This window comes from Polyodon spathula, chromosome 2 (assembly GCF_017654505.1).
Source record: "Polyodon spathula isolate WHYD16114869_AA chromosome 2, ASM1765450v1, whole genome shotgun sequence".
Lineage (NCBI taxonomy): Eukaryota > Metazoa > Chordata > Actinopteri > Acipenseriformes > Polyodontidae > Polyodon > Polyodon spathula.
Window position 1 is genome coordinate 51460415 of NC_054535.1, and position 14364 is coordinate 51474778.

Genomic DNA, 14364 nt, shown 5'->3' on the forward strand with positions numbered 1-14364 from the left:
TAGAAAGTAGCTACAATACATGTCAAACTGCTTTAAAAATGTTCATCTTCAGCAGGTTTGGGATCTATTGATCACAAAAGACTACTACACTGCTGACATACACAAGCACTTTGCAGGAATGCAATGCACTGATGATGGTATGTTACTTTATTGAGGGCCATATCGGACAAGGAACTCAATATTTGCATTTTGCAGACCGATAGTCTGGTGTGTAAGTCTGAAAGTCCATAAGAGAACAACAATAATCAGTTGAATACCAGAAATGCCATTTCAATTTATAAAAGAATGGTTTTGTACAACCACTAATGAACTGTTGCGGAGGTCTTTTGAACGTATTTTAAAAGGCAATGCTAGGCAGCTGTATGTACTGAACAGTCCTTTTACTTTGCTAGCAGCTCAATGAGGTCTGCCCTGCTCATGCCGTCTGGAATCAGCCTGGGTATAGCAGCCACGCAAGTCCTGAAAAGGTCAATCTTAGGTTTTCTTTCACCCCTAAAACAAAAAAGACAAATGTTCATCTTTTTTTATAATTTATTTAAAAGCACATTTATTATGTTCTACTTTTGCATTTCCATATCATCCAAAAACGATTAGTTACATTCATTTTCTAATAAGTAGTGAGGTACAGTATTGAACACAAATATTTTGACATACGTGATCATATCCTCAGGCTCCTTGTTGGACATTTGCACGTTGGTCATACTCATTGACCTTCCAACTTCTTTATCAAGATGCCTCAAGATATTGTCCAAGGCTTTCCTTACCAGTGGATAGTAGAGTGACATGCCTGGAACAACAGACTTGTTTTTTAACCAAAAATGTATAGCGTCATTGATATATTTCAAAAAAGCTTTCTCCATACAATTGTGACAACACATTTTTGTACTAGTAAACTCAAACAGTACCGAAGCAAAACAAAGTTGGATGTACTGAAACACATAAATCATATGAATTAATCAATGTAACAAGTGTGACACATTATCTTACGTAAATACATACTGTAACAATCTGTTTGAATTATAGTCTTCAGTGCACTGTTATATTGATCTCTTGTAATGTTAATATTTAATCTCAATGCTAGGAGTCACTGTGCCTCATAACAGCTACTGGTAGGAACTCAAGCACATTTCTGTTGCGCAGTGCAGTGACAATACCAGCAAAGAAGAATAAATCAGGAACATACACTTGACTAGCTAAATACGATGAACAATACATATCATTAAAACCCAGAATGTTTGAACAAAGCACTTTCAGTATTTAATGCACTGCTTTTATAAAAGGTGCAAGTTACACTAAGTAACTGAAGTACATTTTTTTCAAGAGATTACCACCATCCATTTTTATTTCCATGACATTTTAGTCAATATTCTATAAGCAACTTCAAAACAGTAGCTTTTGGCCATAACAAATCTGTGCTATGATGCTGATCCTGTATGAAATAAAATCTGCAGAACATGAAAAATAACAGTTGCTGTTGCCCAGAAGAAAATCAGCTTTAGTTTTGAAGCATCCCCACCATTCATCTTGAAAATTGAATGTCTCAGTCACCATCACTCAGTGAACAGAACTGTGAACAGAAGCACACGCTGTGAGTGAGGACCCACCTATCACTTTCGCCTCCTCATCGGTTAAGGTTGTAGCAAGAAAGATCTTTTTTACTCGCAGCGTGTTCCCGGACGGCATGACGACCCCTGTCGTTGGCATGGGAGGCTCTCCGTCCTTCTGTTGTAGGCTGTCAGCTACGACCAGGAATGCCCTCAAACCTATATTCATTCTCTGGAATAAACCCCAGTGTTAGTACAGATGTAGCAGCTCTTACAAATCTTAGACCTATAAAGATGGTTTCAAAATGGCTTTAAATTGATTTTCAGTACTGAGTTATTGAGGTGAGAGAACACTTTAGGATTAAAATCATAAAAGGTAGTAGTTCCTTGGGTGAGCAATGGCTCACAGCAAGAAACACAAAACGAGGATGATAATGTCAGTTATTGATATTGACCAGCCACCCACCTTGTGCAGGCTGCAGTTAATTTATTACATGTTAAAATAAAAGGAAGACACTAAAGTTTCAGTTAAACTGGATTAAATGTTACTTTCAATTTCCATCATATTGGTAGAGAAGTTGAGACAGCATGCATCTTTTGCACTGAACTAGATATTAAATAAAATATACATTTAGAATATTTGTAAAATGTATATATCATAGAAGTATGTCTACAAGGTACAGTGATGCATCCCAATTTATCAGAACACAAGACAGAACAATTCTGTTTCCTTTACAGTCATGTATCAATAATTGTCACCAATAGAAAATATCTTACCTCTGGATTTATTGTGAAGGTTTTATGCGATTTTCCAACACAGAGCAGGTCATATATAATTTCTTTCATTGCAAAATCAAGTCTTTCCTGAAAATACATTTCACATTCAGAACAATGAACTATTTTCAGAGAAAGACAAAAAAACTTGTTAAAGATTTGACATGTCTGGCATATTTAATTTGTCACGTTTTTACTTCGGCAGATATTGGACACAAAAGGGCAAAAAAAGAGCCACTTTACAGAATGATTCAGATTAAAGAACAGAGTGCAGTTCATTCATATTTTGTTTGGATCAATACCCTTGATTATTGAAATAGATCAAATTTAACAACTGAATGTTATAGGACAAGTATGTTTTGTGAAAATGCTTTCTGTATAAAGCCTGTGATTATAGTGTTTCAGTAAAAATTGGTAAATAGCAAAATATAAATGATTAGGATACCAACCTTTTCAACCTGCAAATACAATACAATCGAACCCAACTCAATACATATTTTATTGAGTGTATACACATGAAAAAAAAGGGTTCACGTTAGGTTTTATTGCATACTAGGTCAACTCACTTAGCTCACCTTAATCAATAAATATCAACACTTTTATAAGACGTGCTGCACAATTAAGCCTTTAAACATTTGACTGGCCTGCTATTTCACCTTAACAAAACCTTTAAAAGCGTAAGTTTCTTCAAGCATCATTTTATTTATTTATTCTTCTATCCCCTATTTTTATGATGTTCTAAGTTCTGTTTCTCTTTAACTGAATTTGAAATGTGTTTTTCTCTGTATCAGGATCCACCTGGCATTATCTACACAACTATAACCTTGTTGCTGGCTCCTTCGTATTGTTAATACAATATGTGATTTCTTTGAAATCAGGAATAATTTAATCGCCAGTAATAGGACTGGCATAGATACTGCCAGCTATGTTTTGATACAGAGATCATTTTATTAAAATTCAGTAATTCACCACTCAGAATGACTGTAAACATCATACATGTGTATGGGAAAGATGAATAAATAAAATGGCACTTGAAGCTACTTACCTATTAATATCTGTATTATTTCATGATAGACTGAAACAGACCTCAAACCAGAGGTGGGTATACTTTAGCTGTTAAAAGGATTACAATTATTAGTGCCAAGATTTGGTATTTTTTTTCTAACTAAGAAACATTATTTATTTATTTGTTTGTTTCTTTGTTTATTTATTTATTTATTTAAACACTCACCTGAGCAATGAACTGAATAATTTTTACAAAGATGTTGAGAGGTGTGTCTCTGGGGACTACACTGCGCGAGCCCTTAGGAAAAAGTGCTGATACGATGCTCAGAAGGCGACTGTGGGGAGAGAGGTAAACTTGGTGCATTTTCATGGTGTTGGTGCATTAACAGCAAGATCCTGCATGCATGCAATTTGACAGATTAGTGCTTTGGAGCACTTGGTCCAGGACCATAAAGGTCTCCAGAGACAGACCTGGATATTCTGGCTCCCAGTTCTAAGCTTTAACAATCTGGCCACATGGTCTCTTCAAAGCATCTTCCTTAACTATGCAAAACCAAACTGCTATAAGGCATTCGGTTTTAACCCCAGTACTTCCTTTAGAGATCCAAATTGAATGCACAATAACATTTGACTCTCCTAAAATGTATAACATAAACAAGAAGAGACACTATTTACAAATATAAACAAATCCCTTTTATAACTAACTGATCAAATTACAGCATTCTCTTTTGACATGTTTGCAGTCAAATCCATTTTATACCAGACCAATGGCTGGATTAAACTCACAGTATGCACTTAGAAACCATAATCTCTGTCAACTAAAAAGAAAAAATGTTCAAATAATCTCTTAATCACACATTAACAACCATCGCTGTACACAACATTGGAACTATCAGGACTGTGAAATTGTAGATGATATACATCCACGATATGTACATGTAGCAATATAAGAGGGACATACAGACAGATGTAAGGTTTCTCTGTCAATCCCAATATTTGGAAATCCTAGATAACTCGTGCTAAACCAATTTTTATCATAATTTGATCAGTCGTTATCTTAGCTATACGCTAAACTTAAGTATGATTATGTATAGGTGCTGGCACTATATCCATCCTGGAGGACACAAATGCATTCATTATGTCACTTTGACTATACTGAAGCCACTGATTTAATGATGATCTTTTGAAAAAAAAAACATTTTCTCCATTAAACAAATTGTAAAATGAGTTTTTAAGTAATCTGATCCTAAATGAGCCCAGTGTGTTATACGGGGCGAGTCACGATCACTGACAAGGATGATGTCATGTCCTGCAAGCTACTGACCTCAACACATTATATGTGTTTATTTAGCAGACCATGTTACTACCCCAGGCTATGTTTTATTTTTTTCAAAATATATTGTGTTCATCTCAACCAGTTTTTTTACTTTTCTTTCAATACGATTTGGTTATGTACTAACCTTTGTGTTACAGTGTTGCTTTCACATTTTATTCTGATTACATAAACCCACAGCAATCTGTACAGTGACTCCAGTGCAACTCGTGACATTTTGGGATCCTTATTCTGTGAATAAACCACAACCAGGCATTACTTGTACAAAAGAATCAAACTACATTTCTATACAATATGCTTAGGACACTAAATGATAATATAAAGCTATTTCTGAGAGCTTAGAAGCGTTCCACCAAACTAATAAAGCATGACAGCATGACCTTCACAATGTGGTTTCTTCTTAGACAGACTGTCTAAACAATTTAAATCCCAGCATCTCTGCACTTTACTGCACAGTTTTGACAGACAGAAATGTTCTTTCTAAAGCAATATTTGTGTATGATCTCATCAATGCAAAACCCAAGGAACCCCATTAAAGACAACCATTGAATCCCTCCTTGCCCACAGTTCACTATCAGTAGCATAGGCTCAAACTAGGTTTGTCCTGCTAGAATTCTTGATGGCAGTTATGTAGACTGACAAGTCTGATACTTAGGATTGGATTCCCTTGCATGGCAAAATACTGAGACAGAAGAGACAGCAATAGCATACTGCACTTCAGTTTTACCTGACTTATAAAAAAGATGCCAATGGGAAAATTGTAGACATGCACGCCTTTAAATTAGACTTTACAAACAGAAATAAAATGCAAGAAATGTATATTCAGTCAAATAATACTCAAGTAGAAAACAGAGCCTGTCCCCTTATATTCTGTAGAGGGCAGTGTTCTGTACATAACAGCTGTTCTAAGCATTGTATCACAGTAAAGGCCAGGACACACATATACTGTGCAATGGTGTTGGCTATCAGGCAGCATTTTACTGCCAATATTGCTGGCAATGCTACTGAAAGGGGCTGCACAGAAAAGAGCGATATAATATCACAGTGTCACTGAGCGTTGCTGCTCAAATCAATTCCAGAGTGATTATTTCTAGTTGCCGTGTGGTACTGTCAGTGAATTAACCAATCACAGCCAAGAAGTGAGAACACATGCTTGAGAACACTGTTGTCAACAGAGGTGTCCAAGCACCCTGAAGTGTTTGATCCTTCCCATATTCCCTACAAGGATGCTGAGATGAAGGCAAAGCAACAATTGGACAAGCATCTTTCCTTTAGCCTATTTATTAAACAATAAACAAAAATTACAATTTCCTTGCAGTACCAAATGATACTATTATCACTTTTTGCCTTTTTTTTGTATCATTTCTGTAGTTCACCACTATGTTTACACAGTGAGAGTAGGCTACTTGCACCAGCATATAGATGACAGAAAAAAAACTTGATAAACAAACCAGTGTTTTTATTTAGGAGATTATATGGGGGGGGCATTACAGCTATGGGCAAAAATGTAGCACCACCCTATAGAATTAACAAATGTTGCTTCATAAAGTCAAATGAAACCTGCTGAATAATGTTACTTAAACATACTGAATTACATACAGCTTTGTACTTTTCTATATAAACAAAAAACTAAAATTTGACATTTCGAAATCTAACATGAAATACTGTAATATTATGTTTTCCAGTGGACGTTTGCAGTATAATTTTGTAGTTTCTTTGATAACATGATGTTAAATAGATAGGTACTGTCAACTACCCATTTTTCTGAATATTGTAGTAGAAATATTTTGTTACAAAAAAATCTAGTTGAGTGATACTGTTTGATTTGTTTTTGAGATGCGGTTACAAACATTCTAAGGGCATATATCTAGCTCAGCAAATCACAGTGCGGGGAATCTTTCCATTAATGTAAAAAAACAGAGCCCTGTACTCCCAATGACTACGCAGTGTTATGGCTCTCTATCGCAATCTGTTTGCAGCCTAGGGATGCTGGGCTCTTCAGCGATACAATTAACCTCTTTACACTTAAAATTACCTGGTACAATAATTGACCAACAAAACATTTTCTATAAACAGCAGTTGGTATTAGATTATCAAAAAAAACTGACCAAAATCCCTATTTTTAAACCAGTTTGCTTTGCTGTTTCCATAATGTTTTGATTGCTTCATCTGCCAATGAAAGTGCTACTGACTTCAGTAAGGATCGCACTGTTTTTTTTTTTTTTTTTTTTCCTACAATATGGACTGCTGGTTGTGCGCCATGAAACCATGTCTGCAAATAATTACTTCCCACCATAACTGCACTTTCATTACAAACACCCATTGGATAGAAAGCACATTCTAGGATCTGAGCTATACTTCTACACATTAACCAGAACAGGATGTAAACTGCATTTACCTCAATGCTGTTTGAGCACTCAGGGATTAGGCTTTACTGCCATATAATTCAGTGGATGACACTTGGCTTCTTACACTTCAGTAGGGTACATTATGTTCACAGGGTATTAAATCCTATTTTAATTTACAAGTATATGAAAAATAAGGAATTCAAAAAGGTCAAGTCCACTATTTATACTGGCACTGGCAGACTTTAAAAGCTTCCCCAACACTGCTCTTGTCCATAGAGACTACTGTATGCACAGCAAGCTGGTCTGAAGAGGTGAGAAATGTACTTTTCTAAAAGGCATTTAGAACTAGATGGTAATTCAGTATTGTAAAGGACACCTGTCACTACATAATTATTCATATCTTCTTATAATACAGTACCTTATTAATAAAAAAAAAGTTGTGTAAAAAGTATTACACAACTTTAAAACACTGCTATAATCAGAAACTGTGTCAGTGCTCACTTATGCATGCCAAGTTAATAGTTTTTCACATTAAGAAAAGCACACATACTGTAGGTGAGCATTAATACAGAATACTTTTTATGTAGCACCCTTCAGGTTGGCAATAAATAAATACAAAATACAAAACACCACAACACACACACAAACAAAAACACTGTGCACATCTAAAAGCAAACATTACTAAAACCACATTTAACTGAGGTTTATTTGACAGTCAGTGGTGGTTCTTGTCAGGACAGATATGAGGTCTAAATATGGTTGCCGTCATTCAAACCCAAGTAAGCACCCCTCAGTTCACAGCACTGTAAAACTCACCTGCAGGGTTTCTATTTGTTTTCTTATACTGTTGTTAGATGGCATCTAGACAAAGTAACATAAGATAGCAAAAAACAAACATAAAACATAAAAAGCATGATAATGGGGTGCACATGCATGTTAGATTAAAAAAAAATGCAACATAGTAAAACATAATAGTTGGTTAATGGTAAACTGAAAACAAAAAATTAACTTCTAAAAAGACAAAACAGCATATTACAGCACTGCTGACATAAAAAAAAATGCTTGGGAATGTTTTGTATTTTAAATAACACAGTGGTCATGGTACTTTACACAAAGCTTGTCCAAGAAGACAACTGAAATGAAAAGTAGTGCAGACAGTAAGCAGATAGTTAGTGCATGGTTAGTTGATAAAGCAGACATGCAAAGACTAATGGACTGAAGTACTGGAAAAGGACAGAAGTAAAGAGATCTAGACACAAGCTGAAGTGAGAACACCACAACCATTTTTTGGCTTTCACTGTGTATTACTGGTCTAGATTGTTCATTTGTAATTGGTGAATATCAATTTTTTTAACCCTTTCAGGACACAGTTTATGATAACAATTATGACAATCCATGAATCAAGCCACAATTATTCAACATCCCTGCCTGCTGAACACAGCAAACAACACCTGTCACCTGCACATGTACTGTATATCAATGACATGAGCTGGAGTGACTTGTTACTTAAGTAATAAGTTACTGTAATGATATTACTTTTGTCAATAACAAGGTAATATTACGCATTCGGTTTTTACCAAGTAATAAGAAAGACATTGTATTAGTTTTTTTCTGAAGAAATGAGTAAGACGTGATGAGTAGGACTATTTCTGGTTATATTCAAGGAGTAAAAGATAAAAAGTAAAGTTTGTATTAATGCTTGGTATCAGATTATACTAATGCTGAGCAAATAGAACAATCAACACAATTGTTATTCCAAGGTTTAAAATGGTATTGCAGCACTGAAACTACTAAATACGTAACGTGTTGACTTACCTTTAAGTGTGACAAACAGTTCTGGAGAAATATGTGCCAGTTGTTCAGAAAGAACTGTTTCTGACTGACACACAGCAGGCATGTGACCAACGGGTAAAGAGCCTAACAGAAGATACAAGAAAATACATTGAATGCATACCTGGGGGTCTACTTTAATAATCTAAAAAACAGGTGCCCCTAAAACTTGTAAAACTGTTCCATTATTAAGCATAGGAGTATTTAGCAAGGTTAGTAACAGCAGCAGAGGGTAGCAGTATGTAGATCTGTCACTGCATTCTGTAGGTCAGTTGTGAAGATGAGTGTGGAGTTAGGCTTAGACAACCAGATCCAAACTACAGCTCTAGTCTGTAATAAAACAGATGAACTAAAAAATTGAAAAAAATGCAACTAATCTAGGAGACAACGCCAGAGGGTGGAGGGTGCCTCCCAGCCACAATCAGCAGTAGTACTGGTTTGGCTACGTTATTTCAGATTGAAGGGAAAGTAAACATAAAAAAAATCAAAAATAAATGTATATTTTAAAATATGATCTTCTATTCAGTGCGTCAACCTCAAAAACATAAAAATAACTTTTCTTCTTCATAGAATAGTAAGTTTCTCTCACTTCCTAAATGTCTCTAGATTTCAAATCACAATTTTTCATTGGAAGCACTTTTCTAATTGCATATTATTATTAGTTTTTTTTTTTTTTTTTTTTAATCTAAATGAGATTACCAGGGAGTGTTTTTTTCGTGAGCTCAGCTCAAAGGTGGTCTGGTAGAGCATCTCCACAAAATTCTTTAAACACGGTACATTAACCTCATTTTTGACAGCCTGGGGAGAAAACAAAAACAAACAAAAAAAAAAACCAGATAGAAGTATGGTTCTCTGAAAACATCATCATGTGCACCGTACACTTCATACAGAGCACACTATTTAGGATTTCTATCACTACAAAAACCAACACATAGGGTCCAGATTTAATTCCACTTGAATGCAATCTCTATTTACTCAAATTGTGTTAACTATGATACTGAAATGCTATAAATTACCATATACGAGTACCATTTTTGTTTACAAACATAACTTAAATCAACACAGTAACTAAATTCCCCTCTGCTCAAAACTTCACTATAGAGTAAATGTACTTACAGCAGCGACAGGAATCAGTATTTCTACAAACAGACCAGCAAGTGCATGTTTTATGTCTTTGTCTTTGACCTCTAGAAAATACTGGGCACATTCCTGTATTGAGGGAAAAAGACATTCTAATTACAAGTTGGTATCAGCATATGGAAACTGTATGACTTTTATATTGATAGTTCTGTTATTAATGAAGAAATATATATATATATATATATATATATATATATATATATATATATATATATATATATATATATATATAAAAACATAAATAAAATATAAAAAATAAGAAAAATTTAAAAATCAATAAAACACACACCCAGAATATCCTAAGCCTGCCAGGTAGACCACATACTCCATACTATGCAGTACATAGAAATACTGACTAGCAGACAGTTTTGTGATGGTTACAGATGTGATGTGCCACGTTGTACTGTATATTGCCAGCCCAGTAAAGTTCCTTTAAATGTAGCGTTTAAATGTAGATGGGCTTATCATATCAGAATTATTCATATACCACCTATATGTGTATGAACTTAAAATTGAGCACATTTTCAATCCCTGATCCCCTGCTGATTATCACAACCCTGTATGTTCCTTGGAAATACAAAAGGAATAAAATATTTATTTACCAAGTTAACTTCAGTAAAGTGACAGTGAGGGAAGTTTATTAAGTCAACATGCAGCACTAAGGATCTTATGGCTTGAGAGAGTGGATTCAAGCCTTAGCTATGGTACTACAGTAGTTGGTGTAGATATCAATTTGTATCATACAGAGTCTTGTGATGTAATTGTGTGAAGTTCTGGCATGCTGCTGTCAACAAAATGAAGAACCTTGCATGCACAAAGCTTGTGAAAGGTCTTTGAGTGTTTGTTTTATACTTGTCTCAGGCTAAACCAAGCAGGCCCTTCACAGCTTCATGATTTATAGGACAAGAAAACTCCACAGATTTTGAATTTCCAGCAAAAATATTTAAGGTAAAGGTACCTGTTTAAGGTAAAGGAACCTTTACATGACTGCTAATAACAACCCCTTTGTAGAACTGATCAATATTCATACCTGCATAAACTGGAATGAAGCTTCGAAATCCTCCACAGGGTACATTTTGACCCGGAAGAATTTCATCCCCATTATCAGGCTGATGATGCTTTGCACAACGTGGGGACTCTGTTCCTTCTGTCGAAGCTCCTTTAACTCTGTCATGAACTTCTTCCTGACAGCCTGAAACCTACACAAACACACAGGCAAACACGTCATATAAAGTTTACCTCCGTAGCAACTTTGCAGTTGTGTGTTGTTCACGTAACTCTACTTCATAATAAAAACAAATATTACAAAATATTTATTATTATTTTAAATTTGATATTTTTTAAATAAATGGAAACAAAAAGTGTCTTTCTTTACTTTGATTGTGTGAGAACTCCAATCACTTCTGCATACAAATCTGCTATAATGTGAACATTCCCAGTGTTGTGTCCTGAATACCTGTTGGATAGAGTACATTAATATCATCAATGACTGAAGAGAGGCATATGGTTCTTTTTTTTCTTAATACATTTTAAAATGTCATAGGCACAAACACAAAGTGAAAGCCAATGTAGTATTATTTAATCTATTTTAAGTCTGACCTTAAATCTACATTCTAGAGAAGGATATTTACATTATCCGTGGTTCAACAGATTCATAATAATAAAAAAAAAACCAGACCAAACACCACCAATTTGATGAGCACTCCACTATCTCAAAAACAAGACAATATACAGTATCTCTTGTATTTGAATAATCAGACCTTAAAAAGGGAAACCCGGTATTGGGGCCAAACTTTAATAAGAACAGAAAATTGCATAATGTCTCACTGTTACCAATAATAACATCAACACATGTATCCAAGTGCCTAGAGCGAAACGACACCCTGCAAGCACCCGACTTACACCCCACTCATAATAGACAGAGCATGGTTCAACAAATTTGTTAGCCTACAATGAATTACAAATACAAGAAGCTAGCGGTGTTCAGTAATATCAAATTTATATTGTTTTGCTCACGAGTGGCACATCCAGTAAAGGCGCTCTGCGCGGATTTGCCCTATAACCTGGAGATCGCAGGTTCGAATCCAGGCTATGTCACTGCCGACCGTGACCGGGAGTTCCTAGGGGGTGGCGCACAATTAGCCCAGCTGCCCAGGGGAGGGAGGGCTAGGTCGGCCAGGGTGCCCTCGGCTCACCGCACACCAACAACCCTTGTGGTGTGGCTAGGCGCCTGCGGGCTTGCCTGTAAGTTGCCCAGAGCTGCTTTGTCCTCCGACGCTGTAGCTCTGGGTGGTTCTGTGGTGAGTCTGCAGTGTGTAAAGATGCGGGCGGGTGACGGCACACGCTTCGGAGTATAGCGTGTGTTCGTCTTCGCCCCTCCCGAGTCAGCGCAGGGGTGGTAGCGGTGAGCTGAGCCTAAAAATAATTGGACACGACTAAAAACTGGGGAGGAAATATTAATAAAAGAAAAGATAATAAATTGCCAGCGACTAAAATTTTAAAAAAATAAAAAATCTATTGTTTCATTAGCCTGTACAAATCTAGGGAGGGCTGGGTATTTTTCACTATGTCCCTGTGGTGTGCTTATGACTTACCCCTCCTTGTGTTTAAAGTGCTTAAAAGCCAAGTTCAGAACTTCGTGTACTAAAGCATCTGGCACTGGATGAAGAGGAATCTGGAGAACAAACATATCAAGTCGATGCTGTTATTCACATCCACAGCCATAACTACCATTACTTTTTCCATTGTGCAATGGATTTTGGAGCACACAGTGCTCACTGTAGCTTTGACTGTCAGCAGTTAACAGCCAATGGGTTTACACAACCCAACCTACATTACACAGTGAACGTTGGTGGTTCTACACAGCCACCTGAGATACAGACTCAACGGCTCCTAAACTCTGAATTGCAGTATCTCTTGTACTTCCCGCGAGTATTATGCAGAGTTATTATTTTTATTTCCAGCAAGTCAGAGTTCAGAAGCCATTGTGTAGCACTATCCTGTAACTGCGCAGATATATTTAAAATTGACAAAAGGAGATTTAATTCTCAGAGGAATAATCATAATCAATAGTACACTTAAGATTACAGGATTCCACAGTGTATTTTCTCAATCCTATTATTAAAGAATACACAGGACAAAAAACTGCAGAGCTAGCAACCATTTTTTGACAAATACTTTCTTTTAAACATTTCTATAAAATTACACGTTTTCATCTGAAGTGAAGGAACTATAAATGCCCTCTGAGAAAAAAAAGATGCGTCACAGTCCGAGAATGTGATGAGCAGCACGAGAGAGTTATATAACCTGACTATGGTAGCAACATAGAGAAGCAAATAAACACCTCCTTTGTTTTAAAGAGTCTCTTTTACTTGCTAGTCTCAAATCACTGACATGAAAGGAAAATGTTTAAATGTTTCTGAGCATGTCTTCACCTGTCTGCAATCAAAACACAGCTCAACAGACATGCGTTTGGAATGCACACAGCGTGTTTTTCACTACTCAGATACAAAGCTTGTCAAGGATAATATCTGGGGGATGAAATGCTGTCTATGAATTACTGCAGTGAGGACATACACCTTTTATTGAAACTGGGGCCATCTGGAAAAAGCTCATTTTGTATTATTCAATATGTTCAGCCAATACTTAGTATTCTAACAGTTTAAACAAGTTCCATCATTAGCAGAATTTCAAAATGAAAAGCAAGAATGAATGCACACATACGGAATATTCCATGTATAAGTAAGTGATCATTTTGGTATTGCCTGGTCCATCTCTTGGCTAGATTAACATGACTGCATTATTATTATTATTTTTTTTTTTTTTAAAGTGAAATGCTTACCTGTTTTAAAACTTCAACTAAAACTAAACAAAACATGAAATCTATAGCCAAGTCTCTCCGCTCCAGCAGATAATCTTTGTCACGATGCTGCTCATCTCTGGAACAGAAAGGAAAAAACAAATCAAAGTACAATAAAAGGAAAATACAAAATTAGTATGCGTTTTAAAATACAGTGGAATTTGTGTCTACGTAATTCACAATAAAAAAAAAAAGACTGAACCACAACTGAGAAATGTCACAATTCAGTTAAATCTCCACATCCAGGTGTACAACTAACAATGCACTCCTGACTCAACCCAATTAGACAATCGTATTTGAGGAAGAATCGGCACAATCTGCTCCCACTGAGTATGATTATCTATTAAAATAAGTGCTAACTGAAGAGATGTTGGTATAGATCTCAAATAACACAAATCCTATTTATACTACCTCAATAATGTGCAATCAACACACACTGAATGAGAACTTAACATCTTCATTTTAAAAACACAACAGTGGCTTAATGAATCGTCCACTAAGATGTCTAGGGTGTACTTGGAATAAAATAGA

General features: G+C 35.8%; 1 protein-coding gene across 9 annotated transcripts in view; it reads right to left on the reverse strand.

The window, feature by feature from the left end:
- LOC121298019 (protein furry homolog-like) overlaps positions 1-14364 on the reverse strand; it is a 195206-nt gene that overhangs the window by 59903 nt on the left and 120939 nt on the right. For 5 of the 9 annotated variants that reach the window (XM_041224779.1, XM_041224728.1, XM_041224738.1 and 2 more), the window contains 14 exons: positions 13816-13912; positions 12569-12648; positions 11350-11430; positions 11005-11173; positions 9951-10043; positions 9534-9632; positions 8820-8921; positions 7821-7865; positions 4784-4887; positions 3550-3658; positions 2322-2408; positions 1605-1776; positions 655-787; positions 385-492 (listed from right to left, as the gene is read on the reverse strand). In XM_041224779.1, coding sequence (XP_041080713.1) covers positions 385-492; positions 655-787; positions 1605-1776; positions 2322-2408; positions 3550-3658; positions 4784-4887; positions 7821-7865; positions 8820-8921; positions 9534-9632; positions 9951-10043; positions 11005-11173; positions 11350-11430; positions 12569-12648; positions 13816-13912 — 1479 coding nt within the window. The remainder of the gene's footprint in view (positions 1-384; positions 493-654; positions 788-1604; positions 1777-2321; positions 2409-3549; positions 3659-4783; positions 4888-7820; positions 7866-8819; positions 8922-9533; positions 9633-9950; positions 10044-11004; positions 11174-11349; positions 11431-12568; positions 12649-13815; positions 13913-14364) is intronic. The other 4 variants (XM_041224756.1, XM_041224747.1, XM_041224772.1 and 1 more) reach the window with 1 other exon arrangement.